The following is a 17,080-nucleotide window of genomic DNA, read 5'->3' as shown; positions in this document are numbered from 1 at the left end:
AATTTACTTCTATGGTTTTGAAAACAAAGTCATTTAAAAATGTATAGCTTTAAATGAAAAATGTAATAGTTAAGAAGAAGAAAAATTTCTTTTTTAAACAACATCAATTTTTTTGCAACTCAAAAATTCAACCAAATATTGCATAGTGATTTAGAAATGCATAGAAAATCAATTGATTTATCATTTAATAATAACAATTTCAAAATTTTAAAAAAGCTTATTTTTAGAGTTCTATTAATTTGTAAAAAATATATATTTTGTACAACTTTTTTCTAATTTTCTTCACAATTTTCAATATCTCAAAACAAATTAAATCTTACAGAGTTAAATCAAATATTTCTGTTAGTAAATATTTTTAAAAAAATATTTTTATCTTTAAAATATATTTATAAAATTAAGCAGAAAATTAAAGTTAGATTTATTTTTATTTCAGATTTTTAATAAAATGTTTAAAATAGAAGATATATATTATCTTCTTTTAATCAGCTTTAAAATTAAAATATTTCTATTAGATACCTAATTATAATAATAACATTTTAAAATTATTAAGCTTATTCAATTGCATACTCTTTAAACCTAAATTCTATTTAACTAAATATATAAGATATATTATTATAGTTTAAAAGAAAGCATTAATTTTATATTTTATAATACTATTAAAAAATAAATAAAAAAATACATAAACTCTAAATACTATTTAGAAAAGAGCAAAATAAGCGAAAAAGGAATTAAAAAAATAACAATCCTTATAATATAAATGCAAAATAACAACAAAAAGGAAAAAAAATTATCGGCTAAAACTAACTAAATTTTTTTTTTTTTGAAAATAAAAATTAGCTAAAATTAAAAGTTATTTTCAAAATTTTATATAATTTTACATTATGGAAATCATGAAAAAAAATTTTATTTGTAAAAATATAATAAGCAAAAAATAAATGCAATTAAAATAAATCTTTGACCTCTAATTAAATAGAAAAAATTATCATAAATGAAAGGCTGTAATATAAAATATTTTAAGCAATTTATGTTGCATATGCTTTCAAAATAATCAACTCTTCTTATAATTATTATACGATTAACCCTTAATATTTTTATTCCTTTAAAAAATATGTAAAAAAATTAAAATAAACTAAATTTTAAAAAGGAAATTGATTCACTCTAATATTCTATAATTTCTCTAATTATATGGCCATTAAAGAATATTATTTTATCATTTTAACTTCCTTCAGTATGAAGTCAAAAATTTTAAAAATAATTGAGATAACTGACTACAATCAAATCTTTTTATTTCGATTTATAATAAGCAAAATAAATTTAGTGTTTTGATTTAATTAAAATAATTTAAAAGTTTTTTGGGGATTATTTAAATTGTTTCTTTTGAAATTTTGCCAATTTTCTAAGTATTTAATTACTTAACTTCATTCGTGAGTAAATGAAATATTAATAAATTTGCAGTAAAAAAAAAATTTCAAAGATTTTATAAAATTATCAAAAACAAACTAATTAACACTTTAAAAATTTAATTTAACTTTTTTTTAATACTGTACTCTAAATTTTTTTTAATTAATTAGCATAGCCTATTCAAGATTAAAAAGGTATTTACTTTGGCATGAAGCCTAAATTGATATCACAATACCATTTAATAATTTATTACTATTTGATTAGCCTTTCAATATTTAATTTTTATAGAGAATTAATAAAAATCGTACGAAGGCATCTAAATAATATGGGGGTTTTCATAATCTAGTTAATTTTTTGAAGCCTTTAGAGTGGAATTATAGTATTTTTTTTGTTTGAAATTAATCAATGAAAGATAATATCTTAAATTATTAATTTTTAAAAATAGTAGAGTTTTCAATTTTTTTTCATTTTTGGCCGTTATATTATTTAATTCTTAGAATTTATTTAAAATTTAGTTTTAAGCCTTCAAATTAAAATATTAAATTAATAAAAATGCTTATAATAAATAGGAAAACGAAATAGAAAAGAAATAAATTGATTAAAGAGAATTAATTGAACATAGTTTTTCTAAAAATAAAATTCTTACGTATGACCGTCACGAAACTACTATGGAAGAAGACTATAATTACAGAGAGAAAAATGAACAATAAAAAAAAGATTAATATGTTCCATACATTTAACAATTATATAAACAGTAATCCTCATAATTAAGCTTAAACAGATGAAAGTCATAATAATAAAAAAGTTGTAAGATATATTAGTACCAACAATTATGAGGAAAGTTAAGAATTAGATTGCTCAAATGAAAGTTATAAATAATCTTATAAAGTATTAAAAAAAAATAAATAAAAAAGCTAAAGAGTCATGAGCATCACAGTGAAGTTGCTAGAAATGAACATGATGCAGAAATAGAAGAAGATACTCCTATGAAAAGAAAATATAAGAATAAATAAAAGAAAAGATTTCCATCAAATGAATATAAACTGAAACAAGTGAATGCTAATATGAAAATAAATCTAAATCTATGAAGAGATAGCATTCTTCCTCAGCCTCTTAATTAGCTAATGGAGCAAAAAATTAAAGTAAACGGGAAAATTCTAAGGGAAGAACAAATAAATTTTAGCTGAGAAAAAAATACAAGAAGCTGAAACTGTGCTCAACAATTCTAAAAATTCTATAAAAAAGTCATTAAGCAAGAATAACTCAATAAATCTTAATAATTCTTTGAAAAACATAGCCAATAATGGAAGTTAGGTGAGCTTATAAAATGCAACTTATAGTGCATCTAAAAGAAACAACAGTAATAGCATAAATAAAAGTTAAAAAAATATTGATTAAGTGATTAACAATCATAACGAAGTCTAAGTCTTAAACAAAAAAATAATGCAACTAAAAAAGCAATCTGAGCAAGATAAGTAGCTTATAATCAAAAAAAGACTTCGAAACAACGAACTATAAGAAAAATAGAGAAACTAAAAAGAAAAATGAAGAAAATGGCTAATTAAATTGAGAAATCTAATGCTCTTGAAGAAGATTATAAAAAGTTAATGCATTCTTTTGAAAAATCAGAGTATATTAGACAATAATAAAAACAATTAATTAAAAATTTAAGAAATGAATTAGATCATTTTAAAAAGCATCAACATTAATTCACACTAACAATCATAAGATTATAATATAAATGAAAAAAAGAGACCTAGTTCAAAAAATAAATAAATTATTTGATTATTTTGTTAGTCTTAAATTCATCGTTTTATATAAAGTTTCTTTGGAAAATAAATTTATTATTCTTAAATTTTGAAAATTTGATAAGCCAAATGATATTAGAAAAAGAATAGTCCTGTAAAATTATAAAAAGTACTTTTTATTAAGTTAATAAATATTTTTTAAATGAAATAACTATAAAAATATTTATTTCATCTTTAATTAGCTCTTTATATCTACTTTTTAATTTAAATAATCCAAGTTTTCCATTTTTGAGTATTATATACTTTATTGTTAAAGAAATAATTGGTTTTAAGCAAGTAGGATTAGATAAATAAAAGTATTTAATAAAAATTTAGAAATTTTAATGGATAAATATATTCAATTAATTTAAATTAGATATATTTTCAATATCAGCTTGTGTTTAGTTATTTTATTTAAATTTTATGCTTTTAGATTGGGTTTATTTTTAAAAATTAATAAACTATTATATGAAAAAAGAAGTTTGTCATAAACCCTTTTTCAAACAAACTCCATAAGATTTTAATGTAGTTTTATATTTTAGAAAAAAAAAAGGACTTTATATGAGAGATATTATATTCATACTCATATGAAAAATAAGCAAATAAAGATAAAGAGACAATTATTTCTTGAAATAAATAAATAAATTTAATTTTAAAAAGAATTTATTTTGAGTTAACTATTTATTTATCAAAAAAAATAAGAGTAAAAAATATTTTCTTTTTAAGTCTTCAAATAATTCTTAAGTTTAATAAAATTTAAATTAGTTATTGAAACAGGCAAATTTATTCTTGCAAATATTTATTTTCAGAATAATTTAATTTATTTTATTAATTTTGTCTTAAATCAATTTATTCTTATTAATATAAAACAAATTCGAAATAGATAGATATTCTTAAATCCCATACATTTTTTACAAGCCTATCATTAAATGCTTAAGGAATTGTAAATCAAAAAATAACAGCATTTAATTGATTAAAAAATATTCTGGAATTGTTCTATTAATCAAAGAATTTTAATTTTACAAAATTTGATAAGGAAACCTCACTTTTCAAATCAATATCTTAATTTTTATTTTTTATTAATCGAACAATTCTAGAATATTTTTAAATCAATTAAATGCTGTTATTTCTTCATTTACAATTCTTAAGCATTTAATAGCTGGGCTTGTAAAAAAGGAGTGGGATTAAAGTATAGCTAGCTAGCTCATTATACTTATAATCTATTCAAAATCGATTTATTTTATTTTTATTTTGAAATAAAAATAATTATCTATTATATTTTTTATTATCAAAGATGAAAGAAAAATTATAAAATTTAAATAATAGCTTTCTAATAATTTTGGCATTTAAATATTTTTTAAAATTTTTTTACTAAAATAAATTTCAGATGAATATTTTAAGCTAAAGAAGTGATTGGATATGCTTAGTTATTTATCTGTTGTTATTATTATCATTTTAAATAAATATTTTATTACATTTCTTGTTCTATACTTTTGATCTATCTAGAGTAAAAAATTTTTGAAATATTTTGTTGATAGATTCATACAAAAAATTTTATTTTTTTCCTTCATATTCAATTCGATTACTTCATTTGATTTACTTAGAAAATTTAGGAATCTTGATTTTGTTAACTACAAGTAAAATGTTAAAGTATATAGTAAATCTTTATTTTCAAAGAATCATCCCTGATATAGATATCGCTTTTTTGAAGATTATTATGTAAGTCTTCTTGTTTTTTTATTTTGGTGGAAATATTTTTATTTATTGTCATAAAGTTATTTTCTATTTGAATTTCAGCTAATTTTTAGTGATAAATATTTTTAACTAATGAATTAAAGTAGAATATTTTAGATTATTATATAAATTTTTGTGACTAATTTCTTTTTTTTCCTAATTTTTTTAAGCTAAAATATAAACAATTTTAAAAGATATTTAACTTAAAATATTGAAATATTCAAAGCCATTTCTTTCAAATGAAAGCTTTGAGGATAAAATCCTTTTGTTTACTTAATAAAAAAAGGATTTTGCAAATTCAAATTATTTGATCTCAATTTTGTTAGTAATTCTTAATTTTTTTTAGATTATTTAAATTTCTATTGTTATTAGTTAAATAAAAAGCTGTTTTCTACTTAAATATGTATAAACAATAGCATCTTTTTACATTATTAGTAATATAATTTTTTTTTTGATTTTCATTAAATATAAAAAAAATTTTTTCTTTTTGCAAAAATATATTCAACAGTTTTAAAAAAAATATTTTTTTGCAAAGAAAATGTATAGTTTTCAACTATTTTCTCATTTATCTTGGATTATCTATCTCACTTAAAAGTTACAGCTATACTAAAATTAACAAATATTAAACAATATATTAAAATTTGATATAAATATGTAATATTAAATATCTTTTTCAAGAATAAATAAAATAATCATTAAAATTTATTTTTTTGAGTAAATTCGCAGATATACATAAAATATTGAGATAATTTATTTAATTACATATTTTTATCAGCTTTGTTACTTTATTAAAATAATGAGATATTAGTATATAGTAAAACAAAAAAGTCTTTAAATATTAACAAATATTCATAAATAAAAAATTGCATCTTATTGATCAAAATACTACTTATAAAATAATTTTTTTAAAAAAACAATCTAAAATTTAGGAATACAAAATTTTTAATAAAAAAACACTATCTCTTAATATTATTGAGATTTAAAATTAAAATATTTTTTTTAAGTTATCTATTTTCTTTTTTTTAATAAAAGAAATTCATGGATTTTAACATTTAAATTTATAAAAAAGCAAGCCAAATTAATTAATTATTTCACATATGATAGGATTCTTTTCCTTTTAGTATAAGTAATCTTTAAAGTAGAAAAATTAAACTGTAAAACATAGTATAACAAAAAGTGTTTATTTTAATAAACTCAAATAAGTAAAAATCAAAAAGTAACATATTCGATTTTTACAATTACTTTGAGAAAAAATTGATTAAATAAATTTAACCTTTAAAACTAAATTATAAAATATTTTAAAATATTAACATTTAAAAGTAAAAATAATTAATAAAATAAAATAAAATTTTATATGCTATATTTTTATAAATAAATAAATAAATACTATATGATTACTATTTAGATATTTTCACAACAAATTAATCAAAATCTTTTTACTTTTTTACCTCTCAATAACTTTTATATTCCTTTCTTTACTTTACCAATGTAAAAATAGCGACTTTCTAGTTCCTCATTTTAAATTTTATTAATTTTATTTTTAGAATTTCCAGAAATCTAGTTTTCTGCAATCTTGAGACATTCGATTATTATTTAACCAAAGATAGATTTCAAACGATTAACTTTTACTATATCAATAAAATTTGCATTTTGAAATTCTTAAACATCTAACTTAAATACTTTTAGATGTAAGTCCTGGTTTATAAAATTGCGCTTTGATTCATAACAATTATCATTATACTTTAAGAACAGTAGGTTATAGTGTAAATTTGAATAGTAATAATACTTACCTTTAGAAGGTCTAAATCTTACTGAATTTTCTCTTACTCTTAATATTACTTCAATTAATTATTTTTTTTCATATTGGCTAAGATCAAAACAATCCAAGATTTTAGGGCAAACTAATTAAGTGATAATATTCATAAGGCTATTTTTGAAATTGTGGTATTCGCTCTGCTTTTGAGCTTTAGATCTATTTTTCTGTTCATTATTGTTCCTATTATTTTTTTATATTCAAAATATTTGATTATAAATTTTTTTATTAAAAATTCAATATACTTAAACTGTTTTTTGTTTTTATTATTCTAAAAAGAACTTAAAATTTTACTCTTGCCTTTTAGCTTTATAATTGCTGCTATATAAAATTTCCTAAAAAGTTATTAAACAAATGTTTCAAGAGAATTTTAGCAACCTTCCTTAACATTCAACATAATAGCTTCATCTGAGTAGCTTGAAAATAAATTCAAGAATTGCGGTTTTATTGAATGTAAATAGTCTGTCATAGTACGTACCAATTATTAATTAGTAAATTAACCATTTCGTAATGTCATCTCAGTTTATTATGATGATGATGATTAGGTAGTTCTTTTTTCTTTTTTTATGGTTTTAGACAACATCTTTTTCTAGGCCAGGTTTTAGTTATTAAAGTTTTTAATGAATTCATTAGAATAGAATTCTTTAGTATATTAAGTAAATTGTGATGATTAGTCATTTTATATGCTATTATTTATTTAGCGGATTAAGCACTTTTTTTATTTACTTTGTTACTAAGTAGGTATTTATATACCTGAGTCATGAGAGTTAATATAGCGATAAAAGCATTACTTTTAAATTTTTGAAAAAGTATTTGGAGAAATATTTGGATTGACTTAGCATATTATTTTAATTTAGTTAGATAGTTTCTATTATCCTTCTTCTTATATCATTAAGATTATAAAGGTTCAGCTAAGCACTACTGTTATTTGTATTATTTATTTAATTGTTAAATAGTTGTTTATTATTTTTTTATTTTATTCACTTCTCTATTCTTGAAAACAAAATAACTTAAAACGTATAGCTTTATAAAACAAATTATAATTATTATAAAAAAAATCATAATGTTATTTTTTAAACCACATAATTTTTTGCAACTCAAAGAACTCAACTAAAACACAAATATAAAATAGTAACTTTGAAATAAATAGTAAATAATTTCATTAATCACTTAATAATAATAATAAATAAACATTCTAAAAAAGCTTATTTTTGAGTTCTATTAATTTGTAAAAAATGTACTATTTTTTAATTTTCTTCACAAACAATTTAAGATATCTCAAAACAAATTTAAACAAAAGCTTTTAAAAAATCTATTTTTATTAAATGAAACATTGAAATCAAAGCACAAAAAAAAAATTATTTAGTTTTTAATATGAGTTTTAATAACAGGAAGTACTTCTAATTTTTTACTAAATTATTGAAAAATTTGTTTAGATATTTATAATAATCAATAAAATAAAATTATTTGATGGTAAATTATTAAACTTATAAAATAAATTAATTAACCATAATCACTTAATTAAATTATGTATTTTTAATTCATGGTTTTCATATAAAAAGGAAATATAGTTTTTTCTTTTAGATATTACAGAGTTAAACCAAATATTTCTGTTAGTGAATATTTTAAAAAATATATTCTTATCTTTAGATTTAAGAGTATTTATAAAATTTAGAAGAAAAATAAACCTCGGTATATAATAGATATTGACAATGCGAACTTAGTGGAATAAAATAATTCTTTGACCTATTTTAGGTATTTTTTTTGTATCAAAATTTTTAAAAATGTGACCTATAGTCCCTCTGGGATAGAGTTATTATTTTATAATATATGAAATATCAAAGAATTTCAATTTTTTGCAAAATTTGAAAGGGAAAACTCCCTTTTCAGATTAACATCTTAATTTTTATTTTTGATTTATCAAAAAAAAAAAGCAAAGCTCCCTTTTTTATTATTTTGATAAATAGAACAATTCCAGAATTTTTTTAATCAATTTAATGTTTTTCCTTTTTAATTTTAAATTCTTTAAGTATTAAATGGCTAGAAATGTAAAAAATGCTCGGAATTATGTATAATATGAGAGTTTTCATAATATGGATTATTTTTGAAGCTTTTAGAGAGGAATAATTCTTAAATTGTTAATTATTAAAATTAGTTGACTTTTCAATAATATTTCATTTTTGGTTTTTATGTTATTTTATTTTTAAAATTAATTTATTTAAAATTTAGTTTTAACCTTTAAAATTAAACTATAAATTTAATAAAATGTTTATTATAAATAGGGAAATGAAGTCGAAAAGAAATAAATTGATTAAAGTGAATTAATTGAACATAGTTTTTCTAAAAATAAAATTCCTACTTATGACCGTCATGAAACTGCTAAGGAAGATGAATATAATTGCAGAAAAAAAAAAGAACAATAAAATAAGAATAATATGTTCCATACATTTAACAATTATAACAACAGTAACCTCTTAATTAAGCTTAAATAATTAAAAGTCATTATAATAAAAAAATTGTAAGATATGGTAATACCAACAATTATTAGGAAAGTTAAGAACTATATTGCTCCAAGAAAAATTATAAATAATCTTAAAGAGTATAAGAAATAAATAAATAAGAAAAACTAAAGAGTCATGAGCATCACATTGAAGTTGATAGAAACGAACAGGATACAGAAAAAGGCGAAGATACTTATATGAAAAGAAAATAAAAACAAGTAAATTTTAGCTGGAGAAAAAAATACAAGAAACAGAAACTATGCTCAATAATTCAAAAAAATCTATTAAAAGGTCATTACTCAAGAATAGCTCAATAAATTGTAACAATTCTTTGAAAAATATAGTCAATAATGGAAGTTAGGTGAGCTTATAAAATGTAACTCATAATGAATATAAAAGAAGCAACAGCAATAATAGCATAAATAAAAGTTAAAAAATATTTGATTAAGTGACTAGCAATCATAAAGAAGCCTAAGTCTTAAACAAAAAATTAATGCAGCTAAAAAGCAATATGAGCAAGATAAGTCGCTTATAATCAAACAAAGGCTTTGAAATAATGAATTATAAGAAGAAATAGAGAAACTTAATAGAAAAATGAAGAAAATGGCTAATTAGAGTGAGAAATCTAATGATCTTGAAGAGGATTATAAAAATTTAATGGAATCCTTTGAAATATATAGTATATTAGACAATAATAAAAACAATTAATTACAAATTTAAAAAATGAATTAGATCATTTTAAAAAGCATCAACATAATTCACATTAGTAATCTTAAGATTCCAATAAAAATGAAAAAATGAGACCTAGATTAAAAAAAATAAATTATTTGATCATTTTCTTAATCTTAAGTTCATGTTTTTTTTTCAAATTTCTTATGAAAATAAATTTATTTACATTTTAAATTTTGAAAATTTGATAAACCAAATGAAATTAATTAGAAAAATAATTTTTAAAGTTTTTTATAAAAATAAAAAGTGTTTTAATTTTAAGTCAATAAATATTTTTTAAATGAAATAGCATTAAAAATAGATTTATTTCGTCTTTCATCCGCTCTTTATAACTAATTATTTATTTAAAGAGTCCAAATTTTCCTTTTTTGAGTATTTTATGTTTATTGTAAAAGAAATAATTCGTTTTGAGAAAATTAGATTAGATTTTGATAAATGTATTTAATGAAAATTAGAAATTCTAATAGATAATTAGATTAAATTAATTAAAAATATATTTAAATTAGATATATTCTCAAATATCAGCATATTTTTAGTTATTTTATTTAAATTCTATGCTTTTAGATTGAGTAAATATTTTTAGTTATTTTATTAAATTCTATGCTTTTAGATTGAGTAAATTTATTATTTATCATTAATAATTACCAAACTATTAATTGAAAAAGGAAGTTTCTCATCAACCCCTTTTTCAAATTTAATGAGAGCTTAGTGTGGCTTAATATTTTAGGAAAAAGTAGGAACTTATTATTATGAGAATTTACAAATATAAAATTTTTTTCCCTTCTAATATGAAAAATATGTAAATAAACATGAAGAGATAATTATTTATTGAAATAAATTTAATTTTAAAAAGAATTTATTTGAAGCTGAATATTTATTTTATCAAAAAAATAATTTTAATTAGTATTTTATTTTATGGTCTTTAAATTATTAATAATATTTAAATTAGTTATTGAAATAGGCAAATTTATTCTTACAAATATTTTTTTTTTCAGAATAATGTAAGTTATTTTATATTTTTAGGTTTAAATCAAATTATTGTTAGTAATATAAAACAAAATGGAATTTAACAGATAGCTCATTATGCTATTGATCAATTTAAAATTTATTTTTATTATTTTGAATTTTGAAATAAAAAAATATTTTATACTATTGTTGATAATTACTGATGAAAAATGAATAGAAAATTAAAATAATTGCTTTCTAATAATTTTGACAAATAAAATATTTTTTTAGTAATTTTATTAAAATAAATTGAAAATAAATATTTTAATTTTAAGAAGTGATTGATATATTTAACTTTTTATCTGCTATTATTATTATTTTAAATAAATATTTTACTACTTTTCTTATTCTATAATTTTGATATAGCTGAAGTAAATAATTGAAATATTTTGTTGATAGATTCATACATAAAGTTTCACTACTCTCCTTCACTTAAAATTTGATTAATTCATCTGATTTACTTAGAGAGGATAGGAATTGTGATTTTATTGAATAAAAGTAACATACCTATATATTTAGTAAATCTTTGTTTTCTAAGAAATATTCCTGATATTGTTATCACTTCTTTTGAAAATTATAATGCCTAGTATTCTTTCTTTTTTTTATACAGGGAAATACTTTTATTTCTATTACTAAAGTTATTTTTTATTTAAATTTAAGCTAAATTATAATTATAAGTATTTTTTACTAATGAAGTAAAGTAGAATTTTTTTAGAGTATTGAAACATTCAAAATCATTTTAAATGAAAGTTTTGAGGATCAAACTCCTTGTAAATTCTGTATATTTGTAAAAAAAATTTCAAATTTGTTTGTATTTCTTAATTTTCCTTAGATTATTTAATTTCTAAACTATAAATTAAAATGAAAGCTGTTTTTAACTTAAATATGAATAAACGATAGTTTCTTTTTATATTATAAGGAATATTATAATTTATATAAATATAATCAATAAATATGATATAAATTTTTTTCTTTTTGCAAAAATATATTCAACCATTTGAATAAAAATAAATTATTAAAAGAAATTTTATTACTTTTTGCAATTTTCTCATTTAACTTGAATTATTTCATTAAAACAAACTTATAATAATTTTAAGATAAAGATAGATAAATGTATTAATAGATTGAACAAAGAAAAAAGGATACATACATAGATAGAAATATCTATTTGAATATAAATATTATATTATAAAGAAATTTGATTACTTTTTGCAATTTTCTCATTTATCTTGAACTATTTCAATGAAATTTACAGCTATAATAAAATTAAAAAATTATAATGATTTCAAGGTAAAGATAGATAAATGTATTAATAGATTGAAGAAATAAATATAGATATGTAGATAGATAGAAATATCGATAAAAAATTTAGAATAGAAGGTTTGGATTAAATCAATCAATATTTAATTTTAAGTATCTATATCAATTATAATTAAAAATAAATAAAATAAATCAATAAAATTTATTTTTTTGATTAAATTCAAAGATATTGATAAAATATTTCTAAAATAAATTAATTTAATCACTATCTTTATTTCTTAGCTATTTTTTATCTGCTTAGTTACTTTATTAAAATTATGAGATATTACAATATTGTAAAAAAGAGAAGTTTTTAAATGTTAGCAAATATTCATAAATAAAAAAAAGCATCTTTTTTTGATCAAAAAACCTATTTATATTTTAATATATCAAAGATATACCAAAATTCTCCACCCTCCTCTTAAATTCCAAAAATAATCTATTGCTTATTGCATGCTAAAATAAAGTATTTAAATTAAAAAAATATTAATTAAATTTAGGATTTTATCAAAAACGAAAAATATTTTTATTTTTAGTATTTAAAATTATTATATAAAAAATTGTTATTTTTGTTATAATATTGAAAAAAATTAAATGATCTATTTAACTAATTAAATTTTCTTATTTTCATTTTATCTTCTTAAATGGGAATTTTACAAAGAAAAAATATAGTAAATTAAGGAGCTGATTACTCATTTTTTTAATTATTTCAGTTTGAAATAAAAATGGAAAAGTATACACTTTCTAAATTCACAAAATAATATTTATTTTTTATCAGTTAATTTAAATATACTGAAGGTAATTATGAAATGATTTACTTGAAAAAAATAAAATAAAATTATTTTTAAAAATGATTTAAAGTCCTGATGTTGTTACAAAATAACAAAAATAAACTCTTAAAACTTAATTAAAATATCTTTGAGTAAAAAAAACTCAAAAAATGGCAATATTTATCTAAGAAGTATTTTTCAATCAAATTATTTGTTTAAATGAAAGTTATAAAGCTCCTAAAAAATAAATATAGCATGAATAAAAGTTAATACAATATCAGTTGAGTAGAAATAAAAAGAAGATGGAAAATTAATAAAGAAATTTAATCTTTGAATAATTCCCTTGAAGAAGATAATATAAATCTAAATCTATCATTAATATTAAAAATCTAAGTATATTAGACATTAATAAAATTAATTAATTAACAATAACAAATATAATAATGATATATAAATCAATATATCAAAAACAAAACAAAATTAAAAAAATTAAGAGTCTAAAATAAATGAAGAATAACAAAATTAAAAAAGCATAATATTTGATGGTAATTATAGGTTTCTATTTTTATATTATATTATTTAAGAAAAATAACTTAAATAGGAATAAATAATTAATAAAAACGTTAAGTCCTTATTTAATATTAGCATACCTCAAAATAAATATGATTAAAGAAGTTTTTTTGATGTTTTCTTCAAATCTGAAATAGATTAAAAAATAAAAAATTCTTATAATTAAAATCAAGGTTTTAAAACTCTAATGTTAATTTTACTTTTTGATCTAAAAAATAATAAAATTTTCTTTTTTTATTTGATAACACATATGATATGTTTATAAATCTTAACATAATTATGAATTACTTGATTGTAAGCTAGCTTTAAATTTGATAAAACAATTTTTAAAAATTCAAAGCTGGTTTTTTGATTTCATTAGAAAATGTTTTAAATTTATTTTGATGGATAACAACATACTAATATTATTATTATTATTATAATCATACTTTGTTTTCATTTAGAATAGATAATTTTACAGTAAGAAAATCATTAATTCAAATAAATATTCGCTTTATAAATCTAACAAAAAATTTTACAAATATTTATTATATCGACTCAATAAGATGATAGTAATTAATTATTATACTTGGTAATATTTGAATAATTTATTTAAAAAAATAAAAAGGAATATAAATAATTTTTCCTCTTAAATTTTTGATTTGCTTTTGATATTGGTACTACTATTTTTGATTAACAATTATTCCCTTTAAGATAATGTATTTAATTTTTTGTAAAAAAGTAAGCAGAAAATCAATATTTGTAAAAATTAGCCAAATTATATTTTAATAAATCGAACAAATTACTAAATTTAAAAGAAAATATAATTTAAGGATTATCTTATAAATCTATTTACATAAAATAAATAAATGTAAAAACATTTTTTTCCTAAAACATATGAATTTAATCTAAGATATTTAAATTTTTATATGATTTCAATAATTTATTTGGATTGATAATCTATAAATAAAAACTTTTGTTGAATTACTTCTATGAAGATAAATAAATATTTTAATTTATTATATAAGATCTACTATAATTTATTAAGCATGCCAATCAAAATCCCTTAGCTTTTTTTCCAATCATTAATTTTTATATCCCTTTTTTTACTTTATTAATGTAAAAATAGCGATTATTTTGCAAATCATGATCACATGCATTACTTTTACATTTTATTTTTACTTATTATTAGCTCTCAGCTATTTGCAAACATTAAATAATTATCTATCCAAAGAGAGATTTAAAATTATTGCATCTTAATATTTCAGAATATGTCAAATTTTTGAACTCTGAGACATCCAACTAATAAATTTTACATTCGAATGCTGAAATTTTAGAATTTCTGTTGAGTTTATAAAAATCAGTTTCATAGTGCTTAAGAAATAAAGCAGTGTAATGTATTTTTGTGTAGTGCTGATACTTAATTTATTGAGCGCGAAATTTTACTGAGTTTTCTTTTAGTCTTTTGATTATTTCGATTAAGCTATTTTTTTGGTATTCGCTAAGGTTGAAGCAATCTAAAATATTTGGGCAAATCAATTGAGTGACCAATCTCATAAAACTATTTTTAAAGTTATGAAGATCAACGGCATATTTATTTTTCAGAATTTTCTTTCCTTATTTTTTGTTACTATTTTTTATTAAAATTTTGATAAGAAAATAATTTAATAACTAATAATTAGAGATACATATAATTTGTTTTTTACTTAAAATATTATTAGCTAATAATTTAAATTTTTTGTTTGCTTTCCTTATTTTTTTCTTTTGACAAAAATTTTTGAAATAAACAACAGACATAGTTTTTTAGGATATCTTGGCAACAATCCTTCACATCAAGTGTGACAATTTCATCAATTTAATATGAGAACACCTTAAAGAATCGCGGTTTAATTTTCTAAAGATAGGTAGTAACTTAATTAAGTAAACCCTGATTTATAAGTTAATGATTCGTTCTTATCATCATTGTTTATGGTGATGCTAAATGGTTACTTTCTTCTTCTTTTATATTACTGAATACACTCTTCATTCTTGTTATGCAGTTTCTATCAAGTTGAATTTAAGAATTATTGTAGCGTGATATTATTTTGAAGAATAAATCATAGTAAAATGTCTTTGAATATTAACTAAACTGCTGTGATTAATTTTATCGAACATTATTATTAATCAATCTTATTTAGCATTGCTTTTATGTAATTTCTGATTGAGAGCATACTACAGTCACTTAGTTAGGAAATTACTAAAAGCGATAAAAGCATTACTTAGTATGTCTTTCTAGATACTTTTCATCCTAATTTTAATCAATCTTATTCATAATATGATCTTAGCTTTACAGTAATAAATTTAATTACTCTTCTTCTATTTTTAACATCAAACCTGTTTTATATTAAAGTATAATAATTGTTTTATTGTTGAATTATTATTAATAATTAGATTAACCACCAAAAAGGGACAATAATTTAAATAATTAAGTACATTTTAAAGTGAATATAGTAAATTAATACAAATAAAAATATGAATTAACTGCCTTTTAATGAAATTTATAATAAAACAATAATTTTTAAATTGAAAGTAAATTTTCAAGTTGTTTTAATTATTAAATTTTACAAAGTAACCTTAGCAGAAATGCAAAGAAATTAAATTAATCAAGCCGATTTATTTAATGACAAGACAAAAAAATAGAAAGTAAAAATCATTTACAACTAATATTTATTTTTCTAATATTATATGATTGATATTGTAAAAAAATATCATTTATTTCTTAAAAATGTTACTTATTTATTCAATTTAAATTATGACAAACATTCAGATAAACATTATTATTTTAGGAGAATTTTACTTGTTTTACTAAAATAAAAATTATAAAAAAATATCATCTTAGTAAATCATAATAAAAACAAATTTTTGATTTCATTTGAAAATTAAAGGAATAAATAAATTAATAATTACAAAGAAATGCTTATTTAATTTACAAAAGGTGAAATATAATATATCTTATTTTAAATAATATACACTTTGTATTCTTATAACATTTCATTTTTTTTTAAAAAATAAATTTTTAAAAAGAAAATAATTTAAATAAATTTTTTTATGTTCAAAATAGAAATTATTTTTAATTGTTAAATACAAACTTTAATATATAATATATAAAAATAAATTAATTTCTAATCTTTTATCAAATATAATTTACTAAAAATCAAAACAAAATATAACAAAATCATAATAAAATAAATTTTTTTATAAAGAAAATAAAATAAAAAATTACAATTTTATAAACGAAAAGTAGTAAATTAGAGTTATAATATTTTTCTAAATACTATAACTTCATAAAAATATTTTAAATTTATAAAAAAATAGCATTATTTGGTACATGTTTTATTAGTAGATAATTAGAAAGAAAGTATATAATATAAAGAGTAATTGGAAGTAAATAAAAAAAGGATATGCTTGCTATTCAATAAGGAATTCGAATTATTTTATAAAAATATTTTTTTA

General features: G+C 18.4%; 5 protein-coding genes across 5 annotated transcripts; 3 read left to right on the top strand and 2 right to left on the bottom strand. All coding sequences in view use genetic code 6, as the record gives it.

Moving 5' to 3' along the window:
* Window positions 1–2,049: 2,049 nt before the first annotated feature.
* On the top strand, window positions 2,050–2,949 carry TTHERM_00158100 (hypothetical protein; the record flags this gene model as incomplete). Its single annotated transcript, XM_001009738.2, has 3 exons — window positions 2,050–2,208; window positions 2,316–2,453; window positions 2,545–2,949. 3 exons carry the CDS (start codon window positions 2,050–2,052, stop codon window positions 2,947–2,949), a joined length of 702 nt encoding a protein of 233 aa, XP_001009738.2.
* Window positions 2,950–6,347: 3,398 nt separating this feature from the next.
* On the bottom strand, window positions 6,348–7,627 carry TTHERM_00158110 (hypothetical protein; the record flags this gene model as incomplete). The annotated part of the gene is made up of 2 exons (XM_001009739.2): window positions 6,348–6,918; window positions 6,981–7,627. 2 exons carry the CDS (start codon window positions 7,625–7,627, stop codon window positions 6,348–6,350), a joined length of 1,218 nt encoding a protein of 405 aa, XP_001009739.2.
* A 1,144-nt stretch (window positions 7,628–8,771) lies between these two features.
* On the top strand, window positions 8,772–9,626 carry TTHERM_00158120 (hypothetical protein; the record flags this gene model as incomplete). Its single annotated transcript, XM_001009740.2, has 4 exons — window positions 8,772–8,783; window positions 9,018–9,201; window positions 9,357–9,454; window positions 9,528–9,626. The coding sequence occupies 4 exons, from the start codon at window positions 8,772–8,774 to the stop codon at window positions 9,624–9,626; spliced, it is 393 nt and encodes a 130-aa protein (XP_001009740.2).
* Window positions 9,627–9,830: 204 nt separating this feature from the next.
* Window positions 9,831–13,082, top strand: TTHERM_00158130 (hypothetical protein; the record flags this gene model as incomplete). The annotated part of the gene is made up of 4 exons (XM_001009741.1): window positions 9,831–9,915; window positions 11,384–11,468; window positions 12,665–12,735; window positions 13,048–13,082. 4 exons carry the CDS (start codon window positions 9,831–9,833, stop codon window positions 13,080–13,082), a joined length of 276 nt encoding a protein of 91 aa, XP_001009741.1.
* Window positions 13,083–14,644: 1,562 nt separating this feature from the next.
* TTHERM_00158140 (hypothetical protein) lies at window positions 14,645–15,956 on the bottom strand (the record flags this gene model as incomplete). Its single annotated transcript, XM_001009742.2, has 2 exons — window positions 14,645–15,218; window positions 15,295–15,956. The coding sequence occupies 2 exons, from the start codon at window positions 15,954–15,956 to the stop codon at window positions 14,645–14,647; spliced, it is 1,236 nt and encodes a 411-aa protein (XP_001009742.2).
* Between the last annotated feature and the right edge of the window lie 1,124 nt (window positions 15,957–17,080).

Source organism: Tetrahymena thermophila (assembly GCF_000189635.1).
Source record: "Tetrahymena thermophila SB210 genomic scaffold scf_8254776, whole genome shotgun sequence".
In the NCBI taxonomy this organism is placed as follows: Eukaryota; Ciliophora; class Oligohymenophorea; order Hymenostomatida; family Tetrahymenidae; genus Tetrahymena; species Tetrahymena thermophila.
Note: the sequence above shows the minus strand (reverse complement) of the source record. Positions and strands in the feature narration are given on the sequence as shown.